Source organism: Mastomys coucha, unplaced genomic scaffold (genome assembly GCF_008632895.1).
Source record: "Mastomys coucha isolate ucsf_1 unplaced genomic scaffold, UCSF_Mcou_1 pScaffold7, whole genome shotgun sequence".
NCBI classification, from domain to species: Eukaryota; Metazoa; Chordata; class Mammalia; order Rodentia; family Muridae; genus Mastomys; species Mastomys coucha.
This window is the reverse complement of record NW_022196913.1, coordinates 19,864,135-19,879,159: the sequence shown is the minus strand read 5'-3', so window position 1 is coordinate 19,879,159 and position 15,025 is coordinate 19,864,135. Positions and strand designations below refer to the sequence as shown.

General features: G+C 40.9%; 1 protein-coding gene across 4 annotated transcripts in view; it reads right to left on the bottom strand.

The window, feature by feature from the left end:
• Gli3 (GLI family zinc finger 3) overlaps positions 1 to 15,025 on the bottom strand; it is a 281,005-nt gene that overhangs the window by 195,096 nt on the left and 70,884 nt on the right. For 3 of the 4 annotated variants that reach the window (XM_031358197.1, XM_031358198.1, XM_031358201.1), the window contains exon 3: positions 738 to 980. In XM_031358197.1, coding sequence (XP_031214057.1) covers positions 738 to 980 — 243 coding nt within the window. Of the gene's footprint in view, positions 1 to 737; positions 981 to 4,603; positions 4,706 to 15,025 lie in introns of those variants that run through there. The other variant, XM_031358202.1, reaches the window with a different exon arrangement.

Below are 15,025 nucleotides of genomic sequence, written 5' to 3'. Positions count from 1 at the left end.
CTCAACATGACTTTCATTACTCCAGAGCCAAATTACACTCTTAAACCAGAAACAGGCCTGAGCTACACTCAGCCCGTATGGACCTTATAGGCTGTCTTTGAAAAGAACTGTCATATACTTATATTCCAAGAGGCCTGCTTAATTTCTTTAATTCAGTTAGGACTAGAAAGGCAACTTCCAGTGTCTCTGGCAGGCTCATAAGGAGAGTTGGGCTCACAGTAAAAACTTCCATAGTAACAAATTTAGAATGGAATTCTTAAAATTACTTTGTTTCAACAATCATTAAGTATGGGAATACTGGAAACTATTACACCAAAAAAAAAAAAAAATCACTGAAAATGAGAAGAACTGCCATCAAAGGCTTTAATATAGCCCACTTTAATAGTTTCCCACCCTCAATCCATTTTTCTCAAACATCCCTGCACAGATAACGCACATTGGGTTCAAACTACAATAAATACATAGATTTCTAACAAAATCATCTCCTTGAACCTCCATACCCCGAAAAACCTAAAACTGCTTAGAATGCAAGAAACTGTCACTCTCTAAGAGGAATGGGTGAGAATCAAAAGTAGGAAAAAAAGACCCACAAAATTAAACTTCCTTTTTATAAATGTAGAGTCTATAATTCATACATTATGTTCATGTGCAAGCACATGTGCACACGTGAACACACACACACACACCCTTCACCCCATGTCTCTCAGAAAAAGTGCTAATTGGGAGAAAGTACTTACGGTAGTGAGGCTCCATGTAACCATTCCGAGGATCCATGGCAAACACGGTGCCACGATAAGGGAGAGAGGGCTCTGCCAGATGTGGTAGAGACCCATGGATCTCTTTCTTGATCAATGAGGCCCTCTCGTCACTAGACGTTGAGGGCTCCTCACTGATTTTGTTGAGACCTTGCACACTCTGAGGCTGCATAGTGATTGCGTTTCTTCTCTCTCGGGGATAGATCTGTCCAGGACTTTCATCCTCTATAGAAGGAAGGAAAATGAAAGACTTTAGAATCTTCTTTAAGGAGCAATAAAAAAGTCATCAATATAGTTCTCCCTGTCTCTCTGTTGGAAAGAAGCCTCTCTTGTCCTTCATGACTACCTTGTAAATTACATACCTGTGATGGGATACTTACAAAACTAAGTTGTCTAGGGATGGTGGCCAATATTATACGGCAGGGTAAAGCAGGAGTAAGCGTGAGGTACAAAGTAGCACTGGGCAGACGATGCAGTGGAGATTATCTGCAAAATACAGCAATACCCTGCATGCCCCACGGGAGGCTGAAAGCTTTGTCAACCTCAGATTATGTGGATACCTACTTTCTTTCAGCCCATCTAAAGAAACAAAACTCCCCACAGAACTGAGAAGTCCATCTGTCCAGTGGGGGTTCTGGGTGGTTCTAGAAGTGCTGGGTCTTTGCTTCTCAGAAACATTAGAAAGCCAGCCAAGAAATGTTGTGGGTTTTGTTTTTTTTCTGAATCAAATTTGTAGCCCACTAAGAGACTTAACAAAGCCAGAAATGAAACTCAAAACCCCCAGAGAGACTCCTAAGATACACTTCATGGGTCTGCCCAAACACCTAAACAGGGACCCAAGAGGAAAGCTGGAGGAGACTAAAGGTCCAAGTGTAACCTGGCTGTGTAGGTAAGAAGGAAAGGCCTGGGGATGTCTCTCCCTGTCATGCTCAGATGTGACTCAAACACCTAAGAAACAGAAGGATAACATATTCCCCACACAGTTTCTTTCCAGATCCCTAATACTTGAGCTCACTTTATAAGAACTTCCCATCTCTACACTATTGGTCTCTGTGAATGGGACTGGATGACTTTTGCTAGAACTCTGGCATATGCTTCAACCAAACTAGCTATCTGAACTCATAGAAAGTGGATTCATTTGCCTGTTAAAAATCACATACAGTAAGCTATGCACCCCAAACAAACTGCATTTAACCAGCAGTGGTTGCTCTGGCAGAAAAAGCTTACAGAAACAAACCTGTGTTGGGTCCTGCCTAAATATCTAACTCAAAAGCTTTCATATTCTTCATCCTTAAAAAAATAACTATGTGGAACTATATATAACTATATAATATTATAGTTATATCTATAACTATATATCATTGTTGAACATCTCAGACAAACTGAACATATCTCAATATGTAAACTTCTCTTCAAAGTAATCCATAAGTAGATGTAATTAACCTAACTGTCACCAAACCAGGATTACTGCTAACTTCTAACACTCCTATAGCCCTTGGTTTACTTTGGAGGAAAGCAGAACTACTCGTAGTATACATTATTAGAAACTGAGATTGCAAGTACTCTTTTACCTAATGCCAACACCAGCTTTAGAGTTTCAGCTTATTTGTGCATGAAACTTGAAAATAAATGCTGAATTATTTTACACCAAATGCCTTGCAAAACATGATGAGGTATCCTGAAGTCTTTACAATAAATCTGCTGAGTACCACAAAGCAACTGTGAAATATTATTTTTATATTGTTTTGTGCAGATTCTTACCTGATACCACATAATTAAAGGGTAAATCACAAGTTTAATCTATCAAATAAAAACTAAAGCCCACAAATTTTTAAATAATCCCAGATTTTCACATTGATCTTTGAAAAAGTAATTCAAATTATTGCTGCTGGTAATTTTAAGACAAAATACCAAAAATAAATAAATAAGAGCCTTCATTTTTCTTCTCCCTGTTCATAGACACAGGCACTGGTCTGCTCCAGAGCTTCATTAGCAGTGTGGCTACAGGCTACAGAAAGGACTTTAGAGTTATGAAAAAAAAAAAAAAACAGATGGGCGTCAAAAACACTGAAACTAACCGTTTTATTTTTTAAAAATGTCCTGCAGTCTTCAAATGGCCCAAGTCATAGTGTCCACTCATTTGTGCTCAGTAAATCCTTTATTTAAAATTTCAGACTGAAGTTAACTTAGAGTGGTAAGGGGTACATTCTATAGAACACAAAATCCTTCCACAGAGGGCTGTGACACCTAATTAGCATTCTCTGGGAGAAATGAGTAAGCAAGTCTTACTAATCTATTCCAGGTTTAAAATGGAGGTTCCATGGCTTCATCCTCCCAGGGGAAATTATTTTTCCCTTAAAATCGCATCCCTACAATCCACTCTGCTTCTGTGGTGGTGTGTCTTCCAACAATGAGAATGTGAACACAACTTCACAGGGAGAGTTAGTATGGTCTTAGCCCTGTCAGGTCCCTTCAATCTTTAGGGAGAAAATAGGAAGGCAGAAAAAAAATGGCATTGCCTCCTAGCACAGTGGTCAAGGGTTTGCTAATGAGAATTACCCCAACATGTGTGAAAAGGTCATACAAGCTCAAATAGTTGATACAGAAAAAAAATGAAGGCATTTCTAACTTCATAAAGTTAAATACAGGCAAGAATGTTTTTAATACAGAAACTTTCATCAAGAAACCTTAACTTATATTACACAGTTGGCACTGTGACCTTTTTACTCAACAACCCTCCGCCTCCACACGCCAAAAGACACACACTTCATGAATTTACCTCCCTGTGTTGAGTTGCTTTTGATGGGCATTCAGATGCAAACTAGACAATGCACATGCTCCCAATACAAACAGCTAAGAGACTTGAGAGTTCTGTGTACACAAGGAACGCGCAACTCCCAAGCAATATTCCTGCCTACTCTTATAAATTTAACAACCACTTCTGCATGCCAAAAGACGAAAGCTGTCTCATTTCGTTCAGCTGAGGCGAGCTGTTCAATAAAGTTTGAGAGTCAGTGCAGACAGGCTACACTAGGCCAAATTATTGACAGAAACATACTGTCCACCATGGCAACAAGCAGAAGTCAGAAGCAAGAACGTAAGCAAACAGCCCAGGGCTCCAAGAGCATCTGCCAATGGGCTCTAACAGCCAGACACAAGCAACTGTTTGAGCCTCCCTGCTGAAAAGCTGTAAGCTTGGGGGTCAAGCTGAAACATGCAATTTTCTCAGAAATGTAGGGGAACAATTACTTCAAGTGCTGCCACCACAATCCTACTGGTAACCCCTTCTTTCTGTCATCTGTGTTTAGACAGACCTGGATGAATCTACACCCAAAGACAGAACTCCCTGAATCACCCTCTTAGAAACTGCCCCAGATTTTCCAAACTCCTCCAAAATCAACCAACAGGGAGTCAGAACTTAATGTCAGAGACTCCTGGCTGCAAACACTGTGTAAGGGTGGCTATCAGGAAGTACCCTAGCTCTATGAAAGAAGACCCAGACACACACTCCTGCACACTTGATCAGGAACTCCTGGAACAAGGGAGACAAGAGCCTTTTCACCTAGCATGTAAGACATGTTTTACACAAAGCTTTCCATGCAAAAACAAAACTCCACTAGGCATCATTAAGAAGGACACCTCCATTCACTGCAAAATTGGTTGTTTAGGGAGCTCAAAGAACACCTGCTAGCTCTTCTCTCCATTAACACCCATTTTGCCCTGTTGTTGAAAACCCATTTTAATGCCATTACTCTTCTCTTGCCCACTAGCTATAAAAGCTGCATGGGGTGGGGAGGGGTAGGTGGGGTAGGATAGGGGTGTAAAGTAAGCAAACAGATGATACTTACAACTCAGTCCCTGGACTCTGGCTATCTACTTTCTAGAAACTTAGTTAAGCTTCTCTAGCTGTGCCGGCCCTCTAGGAACATTCTCCGTATCTCTTGGCCTTTCTTTCCCCTCTCTCTCTCTCTCTCTCTCTCTCTCTCTCTCTCTCTCTCTCTCTCTCTCTCTCTCTCTCTCTCTCTCTCTCTCTCTCTCTCTCTCGCAGGCAGCATGGCTCCCATTAGAGGAATTAAAAGTGGTTGGAGCCATGCTAAATTTAACAAGCTCATTAGTATTCTTTGCAAGTGCTTGGAAGTGAACTCTCCCTATTCAAGCCTCCCTCTCCAGCAGAAGGGTCAGGCGGGTAATCATTAAATCAAACTAATGTCACCCTATCACAATCGGCCCCAGAGAAGGAGGGTTTATTATTTCAGTTTATGCTAAATAAACGGTTTTACAAATGGTCCCCAAGCAAGGTCAACAGCAGCTTCAATTACAAGACAAACTTAACAAGAGTTGCTATAAACCAAGTACTCCATATTGACTTAGGGACAGACTGAACTCCCGTATATTACCACTGGCAGGATTGTACAGGAATGCATACTACAAAATAAAGGAAGGGGTGAGCTTTTTTTTTTTTTCTTTGCCAGAATTTGCAACTGCACAGCGACTCCTCATTCACCTCTCTCCAACCAGCTAGCCGCTCAGCTCAATTCACCCCACACAAAGGCTGGAGCCCAGACCTCAATGGACCGAGTGAAACATGTTCAAAACTAGGCTCTCTATTGTGACTGAATTTCTTAACATCTTTTCAAAAAGCGGAGAATGCCTTGAGGCTAAAGGAAGAAACAGGCTAATGGTGAATTGGGAATTCTGAGCAAATTTCAGAGCCCTTTCCTCCTAGCTTTTGAGGTTGAAAGCAAGCTCTTTCCTTTCAAGTTTCAAAGTCCTTTTTCCTCCCGCAGTGTCACAGAAGGATTTGAAAAGAAGGTAATTGTGCTCGCAGTCTCCCTGATCAGAGCTTACGTCCTATTTCTGGTATTTCGGAATACTTCTTGCAATAATAGTGCATATAGCTCAATCCCTTAACCGGCCTGCACTCCGCAATTGCTCATTAAATGAACAATTGCGGGTATAAAATGCCTTTTATGTTCAAGGTCTGGATATAAGATAAGCATTCTAGGATTCTAAATTTGGTTTACTAAGGAAACTCTCTATCATTAAATTATAAAACTGAACTCAGAATATCAGGCTTTCCCAGAAAAAGTAGCACTCAGGTTGCAGTAAGCCAAAAAGATGGGCGGGTGGGGGGGTGGAGAGATGGCACCACAATGTTAGGGGCAGGAAGGAAAAAGACTGGATACTCAGATTTCTGGTCAAATGGGATTTTAACCAGAAAAGAACACCACCATGTTCAAGGTCTGAGTCTCTGGTATCCCACACTTCTGATGCTGAATGATGGACTTATCTCTGAATGAGTTAAAACACAAGCTGCAGTTCAATAATACGAATGTGAGCAACGGTGATACCCTGGCCAGCAAGCATCTCTTCTTCTTCAGGGAAATAAATAACCCTTCAGTGCCATCATTCATGTCATCTCATGTGAGCACTCCTGACTCTCTATCCCATATGGTACAAGAAGAGAAGGTATGGGGCCCAGGGTCCAGATGGAAACCCTAGGTCCCAGGCAGTACGTGATAAGGAATTCATTCTAGCTACTCCTCACTGAATCCACACAGCCTTGTTAACAAGGGAGCTAGCTACTCTTAGGTAAGATTTTGGGATGATAGCTGGATCATTCCAACCCCACAACTATTACTCTAATATTTATAGAAAAGGGAGGTATTTTCATGCAGAGGAATTCACAAAACTCAGATATTCTCCCATTAATTTTTAGTAGCCATCAGTTCATTCTTGGGAAACACTGAGAGGGGGGCCAAGAGACAAATTCATATTCAGACACTGGGGTAGTGTGCCATACCTGCACAAGTGCTGCCCCCTCCAGAGCAGAGGGCATGCTTAAGCCTCCAGGCAGCGTGGCCCAACTGTTCCTGGGCAGACAGGTGCAGCCAGTAGCTCCTGTGTGTTACTACAGGCATTGGGGTCCCACCCGTCTATCCTGTCCTTTACTCTTCCCTCATAAACAACCACCTCCCTGTATTTGAAAGGAGCATTATTTCATTTTTCTTGACTATGAATCTATTGCATCTTATCAGCTTTTCTTTTTTTTATTATTTATTTGTCGGTGTTCATTGAACAAAACCCAATAGATCCAAAGTCCTTGTCTCCCCTTTTTCAGAATCTCCCAACGTACTTGGACCAAAGAAATAGCAGAAATGAAGAAGAGAGAAGAGACTGGGTATATGTATAAGTAGAACAGGCTTACACTAGGCAGGGAGAATATAGCTCTTACAGTTTTAATACCAGAATATTCCCACTCTCCCTGCAGTCTGTAGCCATGCCCAGCCAGGGGCTCAGGAACGCCTAGAGCAGTGATTCCAAAGAGGCTGAACAAACAATACCTTCTCTAAGAACATTGCCAATACCCTTGAGGTCAGACATTGCCCTTGTGCGGCTACACATACATTTCCCATTGACAATGACGGATGACAGAGGGAGGGGCCCAGATGGATCAAGGGAGAGCACTTGCTTTGTCTGCAACCTTTAAACCGTACTGGCAGGCCGGCAAACTGGAGAGGGCTACAGAAGGATTTGAAGCTTTGGAAAAATTCAAGTGACAGCCTCCCCTCAAGGTGATGAGTAGCTCTCTCTTCCTACTTTCATCAACCAGGAGGTCTCAGGGTGAAAGAAGAGAAAGGAGAAAGTGTTTTCCATCACAGGCACATATCTCCATTGTTTGAGCATTTCTAATGTCCTATATTAACCAATATTGCATTGGGCATTCACTCTTAACTATCTGATGCAAACATAGCAGGTTTGTGCTTAACCCAAAGCTAAATTCTTACCTGGGTCCTCAACTGCTTAGTTTACAGAGCTCCAACTACTTTTGAATGAGGCCCTTGGGATAGAAAGGAGCAGACGGAGAATGATGGGAGCTCAGGTAAATGAAAATACAACCTTAAAATGACTGGCACCTCCACTGCAACACAGAGCTCTGCTGCTGGGCTCAGGGGACAAGCAGCTGTCTTCTTCAAAGATAATGGCAAACATGAGCAGACAGCATTATCAACTTGACTGAGTCCTCAAGCACACCCTGCATCCTTCAGAGTATCCACTGTTCATGTCTCTGAACTCTCTACCCTAAGAGATTTACAAGCACAATCTTGCCCTTAGGAGGATGCTCCTAAAAGCCGATTGTAAGAACACTGTGATCCAGCTGAACATGCATCCCATGACGCTAAGCATCTTTCAAAGTTCCAGAAAGACAGCACCAATCAAGTCACATGTAGACCTGGGAAAGCAAAGTGTGAACAAACCTATGCCCTTGAGGGGCCCTGGCCTCCCTTTAAAGGGGAGATGAGTTTTCTTGTTGTCAAGGAATACAAATCCTTGACTTACGAATTCTAAGACACCATGAAGCTTCTAGAAACCTGTTCTTAGCTGCCTTCCTCTGTTTACAGTGTTAGTTCAGAGTGGTATCAAGAGCAGTCCAATAAATTCACAAGAAGATCAAAACTGTTCCTCCTGCTTAACAGTGCATTTCTTCCTGCATGCAATAGGCTGCTAAACACAGAGAGATTTCATTATTGAGTTGGTGTTAGACTTCTATAAACAAAGAATTGTAGTTTCTTCCTTTGCAAATACAGAGTTGAGCATAAAGATTCCATGATGAGATCCATAGGCAACAACATATCGAGGAGCCTGTTCATAGGCTGGAGACCCAGTGCTGCTGCTGCCAATGGCAGACGAAGGGAAACACCGACCCATGGCAGGGGTGGATGGTGTTGACCTAGAGCCTGTTTTTCCTTCCTGGCAGGAGGGAGTCAGCCTGTTTTCACAACCCCAACAGCAAAGGCCCGTTTCTGAACCATCTTACCACCACTTTTTAAAGCTGTAGAAATGAGCACAATTAGCTGGCATCGTGTGGGCTATTTGTGTGTTTGTTTTGTTTTTGAAACAGGGTCTCACTATACAGCCCTGGCTGATCTGGAACTTGCCAAGCAGGCAAGGCTGGCCTCAAACACACAGATCTGCCTGCCTCTGCCTCCCAAGTGCTCAGATTGAAACTGTGCACCAAGTTGGGCCTTTTTGTTTTTAAACAAAACAACTTTGATTTATTTTTCATTGCCAGTGCCAACAACCAATTACTTTAGAGGAAAGGCCATTTTCTTCGGTTCCCATTTAGTTGTTTATTCCATTCATTCTTCACACTAAACGGGTCAAATATATTTAAACACTGACTAACATTCAACACTATCTTAATTCATTTGCTCTATAATGCAAAAACTGGTAACTCTCAATTAATAAATCTAACATTTTATTTTATAATTCAGAAACAGCTTATTAAAGAGATAAAAGCTATAGACAAACTTTAAATTCAGGGGTGGTCCATAAATTTATCACCTAGACTGATTGGCCAACATGTAAACTACAATAGCCTGAATTCTGTAAATACTTATGTTTAACATTAAAGATATTTAATATATCGGTGTTTATAAACTCTAGACGGTTTTGTTTTTAAGATTTTATCTTTATTCACATGTCTGTGTCTGGGTGGGGTTTGTGGATGTTAGAGACAGTTCTTGGAGGCCAAAGGCACTGGATCTCTGAAACTGGAGATACTGGCAACTGTGCCTGCTGTGGGTGCTGGGAACTGAGCCCAGAGCTGCTACAGCACTGGTTCTCCACGTACGGGTCTGGACCTTTTTGGGGTCAGATATTAGATTCTTACATTATGTTCTTAACAGTAGCAAAACTACACTTATGAAGTATCAAGATCAAGGAGATAATTTTATATTTGGGGTCAACGGAGAATGAGGAACTGTATTAAAGGGTCACAGCATGAGGAAGGTTGAGAGCCATTGCTCTGGAGATCAGAAAAGCTAAGCCAGCTCTACAGCCTCTAATGGATTATTTTTGTCTGGCATTGAATCTTTTTATCATAATTGTAAAGGTAGCTAGACTTCCTGAAAGTAATATTTTATATGGTCAAAATAAGCTAAGGAAATTATCAGTTCACTTACATGAAGTATCTGATTTTACTCACCATTTCCCAGTGTTTGAAGCTCTGATGTGTTGGTTTTGCTTTGTCCTCTATATAACTTTTTAATGACACTTCTGTAAATACAACTACAGACTGATGACACTTTCAGGACAAAACCTAATTCGGCAGCTCTTTCAGTATTCCTAACCACTGAACTCAGATCTTCCATCTGACTAAACAATACCATTTTCTAGTTTACAAGTACAAAGATGCCAAGTTTAAACACTGATCTGCACAAAGAAAAAAATTAAAGTTATATATAACTATACATAGCAAATTGAATTTTTAAATGTTTGTTAAGCTAGAGAGATGGCTCTATGACCTGATGCCTTCTTCTGTCATGCAGACATCCTTGCAAATAGGGCACTCACATATATAAATAAATAAATCTTTAAAAACAAACAAAAATATCTGTAACTTCTGTCATTCTGATGACCTGACATATGTATAAACTGAAAGAAGAGTTCCAACTTGGTTATCTGAACAGATGTGTTCTTGAGTGACTTAATAATGAGGAATATATTGCCACTAAGTGTTCACACTGACAAGAGAAAAGTGCCCTCAAAACATCACATACTAAATACTTCAATATTTTCTGCATGTGGAAATGCTGCTTGTAATCGTTTTTGTTCTATTTGATTCAAAATGTTTCCTAAGCAAGCTAACATTAAGTTGCACTAAAATTCAAAGCAGTTCAGCAATCTATGACCTTGTGTCAGAAAGGCCTTTGTATAACACCTGGGGTGTATATATTGCATGATTTTGTCTTTAGACTGTGTAATGAAAAAGCTTAAACATATGCTGGCATTATTTTTAATAAATTTGTATACATGTTGCAACAAAAATTAGACACTATTGAAAACTAAATTTAAATATTAAAATGATGCCATTATTCTAGCCAAATATGCTGGAGGCCACTACGACGGCCTAAGGGACAGTCCCTAGAGTGACTTGCCTATGCTGAGTCAGCCTCTGGACAAAGGCCAGGTACAGCATAGCTCAGATTCCTATGACAACACACCCCTCTAGCTGTGGCTCCTTGTGACCTCAGCTAGGAAAATGCATTCTCGGATGCAAATGAACATATCACTTGCCAATTATTTGCACCTTTCTAAATATAACTTTGCTTTTCACTCAGCATACAGACTAACAGTTTCTTTATTGCACTTTCATACATCCTTAGCTTTGGTTGGTCCCATGGCTCTCTGGCCTCTTCCTGATCGTCATATTCACCTAGCCTTCTGCTTTCATGTCTCATGTGTCCTACTACTCTTCTCGAGCCCTCCTTAAAGCTTCTTTCTTCCATTATCCTGGACTCCTTGTCTGGGCTCTACACACTCTCACATACCTACACGTATAGGAAACCGGAATGTTGGGATCCGCACTGAGAGCATGCAGTGCTGTCATTCTAGGCCTGGGCTACCTCCCCTAAATGTAATATTCTACAGCTTCCTCCATTCATCGCAAAGTTCATCTTTCTTTAAGGCTGAATAAAATTGTGTGCATGTACCACATCTCATTATGTATTTACTCATCACTTAATGAACATCTGTGCTGACTCCATTTCCTGGCTATTGTGAGCAGAGCCACACTGATCATGGTGATGAAAGTACCTTGAATGTCAGATCCTAGTTTAGCCACAAACTTGTAGGCACTGGCACAGGAACTGTGTATAAGAGAAGAAAGGGCCACAAGCCGAACCTCTCTCTAGGCACACCTGAGTCACAGCCAACACAGGATATGCCACCACCCCAGCTGCCTCCCTCCCTCAGGCAAAGTCCAGCTGGGCTGAGCAGACAAGGAGCAAAGGGAACACAGGGCTCACGCACCTGCAACTGAGACTGGGCAGCAGGAGCCGAGCCCAGGAGAACATAACATCTCAAACCTAAGGGAAATTCAAAAAATAAATGCCAGTAAGAGAAATGAGTGAAACAAAAAGATTAATCCCACCTGCTTTTCTAAAACACAAACAACTCACCTCACGCATTCTTCCGACCAACCTTCAGAAGCCTGCCAACTAAAAACCTATTAACCACGCACCAGTTAGCGACAGCTAATATTTACTTAAATGGGGTAGGAAACACCTCACCTCTCTTTTTACCTCATTCTTCAGTCTAGTTTTACAGGAAGGCACTGTCACAGTCTCCATCAACCAGATGAGAAAGACAGCATTAGAAAGGGTGGGCTACCTAGCCAGATCACATGCAAGCACACAGGCAGAACCCAGAGTCCACGTGGTCACCTCTCAAAGCTCATCAATGTTAGTCACAGTAAGAAAATAAGTTAAAATCTGTGCTTGTCTTATGAGAGAGTGTTATGACATTCGGTGTGGTGTTTTGTAGATCTATAGTAGCATGAGAGGCACTTGTGACGTGCTATTTACGGAGATAAAGCTGAAAGCACCTCACAGGACAGACCAATGGCATCAACAGAGATCACAATCCCAGCCACACAGACACAAGAATAGGGGTGGAGCTCTCCAAGAAAACATAGCTAACAAGAGTCCACTCACCTACTAAGCTTCTATGTTTCTAAACTGTATTTAGAGTAAATACCTGTTTATAAACCAAATTTCAAATTAAAAAAAGAAGTGTTTTTAAGTCATTGTGTAGACATAACCTGAAAATATTTCAATGAATTATTTCTTTATGTTTATATATTTCCCAGTCATCTTGGAATAAAGGCGTATCTTTTTACTTTTATTTTTAATTATATGTATGTATTTACTCCACCTCTTAAATCTCCTGAACATATTGAATATACAGTTAGCTAGTTTTATGCATATTAATAACAGCTGTCACTGGTTAATGTTTTATGTATATTTCAATAAATTCACTTGTTTAAAGTTGTATCATGACTTCAATTATTTCAGATCTATATACAAATACATCCCAAGCAAAGTGTGTATAATGTTCCTCCTCCTGGCAATATTTACCAGCCATCCCTACAACAAATAAAAAGTAAATGTATTAGGTAACAGTAAGGTCCACACTCAACACTATGACCTTTGCTGAGTCCTCTCTGAGCTCCAGAGGAGCACAAAAGCCTGATAGGAGTGGGGTACCATCACCTCATTACTATCAAGGTAACTACTGGGGGGCTTAATCAGGGTTAACCAACCGGCTTAAGGCTCCTGTGTCTGTCGGAAATGGTGATGCTAGGTTACAGGGATGGGACATGACTAGGTCATAATGACACATTTTTGTGGGGGTAGCTTTATCATAAAACAGAAGAACAAAACAACTTCCTCTACCTAGCTTGCTCTGCCTCTTTAGGCAAAGCCTTCCACCATTTTGGAAGGTCAAAATAAGAAAGCCCAGAGGCTAAGCAGATGATGCCAGAAGCGCACACACTTGGGCTAGCCTGTTTCTAGAAACACAACTGAAGTTATCCTTCACGTTTTATGAATGGCTCAGTCTTGGAAAACTTGTTAGAGTAACCAAAAACAGACTAGAATAATATTCTTCAGGTAAATGGCCAGCTAAGCTGGACTTTCTTGTGCACTGCAAATTACAAACACACTCCGGAGCACCCACACATCTTCTGCAGAATCTTTAAAAATTTAGAGCTAGGAGACTAGCAAGAATGTGAGGAGACTGTATCCCAACCCAAGCTCCACTGCTTTCTAGCTATGGCATATTTGTATTTTCTGTATTATCCTCTTCTGTCCTCTCTCCTCCTACACACTGTCTCTTCTACTGCCATGTCCTGTGTGCCTGTGTGTGGATTCCACTAAGAGAGAAAAGGCAATACTTGTATTTTCCATGTTTGTTTCTTTTCTTTTCTTTTCTTTTCTTTATTTTTTTGCTTACAGGATCGATCTCAAATTTCACTAATTTTTCTCCAACTCAGATAATGCCTATCTTCTTCATAGATGAATAAAGCTCTACTGTATATATGCACATCTCCTTTATCCGTTCATCCGCTAGCGGGCATTGAAACTGATTTCAAATCTTGGCTGTTGTAAAAGTACCCTGACTCACATGGATATAGAAGGATCTCTATAGTGTGAATGTTACCATACCACTGTTACATGCTGACTTAGATTCCTGAGTAAATTCCTGGAGTGTGTATGGCCAGATCACATGGCAGTTTTTTTTTTTGGGGGGTGGGGGGGGTTGTTTTGTTTTGTTTTTTGTTTGGTTGGTTTTTTTGTTTCGTTTCATTTGTTTGTTTGTTTGTTTTGAGGAGCCACCATAGTTACTCCGAAGCATGTGCCTCAGTTAAAGCAGCAAATGCTTTAGAGAGAAAGGTCAAGGGCTTGTACATAGAAGCAGCTTCGCCTGGATTACACACCAACAAGTGAAAGGCTCTATGATGTAATGCCAGCCCCCAGCAATACGCATCAAATCAGTAAAACACAAGACATCTATCCCACCCCCACTAAAATAGTTGTCAAATCATAGCAAAGTTAAGAAAGTCTGCTCTGCTCTTTTATGAATCAAGTACAAAACCAGGTGACTTCTTAAAATATACTAGGAACTGTAACTGCTTCTTAAAAGCTCCGTTTCAGTATTAAAACATCTTTCGAGTTCTTTTAATAATGGCACCTGCAATAAAAGTACAGTGGTGCTTCATTTAGCGAAAGGAGCTGGAGTTAAGGAGTAAAATAAGTAAACATATATGGACTGGCTACAAAAATAAAATTGTTTCACTCAACCTTTTACAGGAGACACATGCAGCATTTTGAAAGCAAAAGCAAATTTCTCATAACTCAGACCTCTACTTAAAAACATCACTGCCAAGGGCTGGAGCCATAGTAGGATGTGACTTCTTTCTCAATTTATTTTTAAATGTTTGAGCATTTATGACATCAACTTCCATGAAGTATAATAAGGCAGCATGGTACAATAAAAGGCTTAGAAAAACCAGCTCCAAGCCGTGCCTCAAGCACTTTTTCAATAAATGACTAAATTATCTTAAATATTTCAGGTTGCCAGTTGCCTCCACTACAAAAGTCAAACTTGCCCCTCTTAATTCGTAAGAATTTTTGAGAGTTAAATATGCCAGTAAACAACAACAAAAAAATGGCCTCTACTAGGTTGTCACCTTTAAAATCAAGGTACCAGGGTGATAACAGCAAAGGAGCAGCATGTGTGTCCTAGCCAATTATGGGACACTCAATTTCCAGGGCAAAGGTTAACCCTTAGTCAAATCACACAGCTAGTCTACACTACTGCCTCCCATTCCACAAAATGATCAATTATCCATCTATACTATGTTGGGAGCCGTGAATCTTGAGAGGCATTCGCCATGGCAAGATGGCGCCTACTTCCGCTGTTAA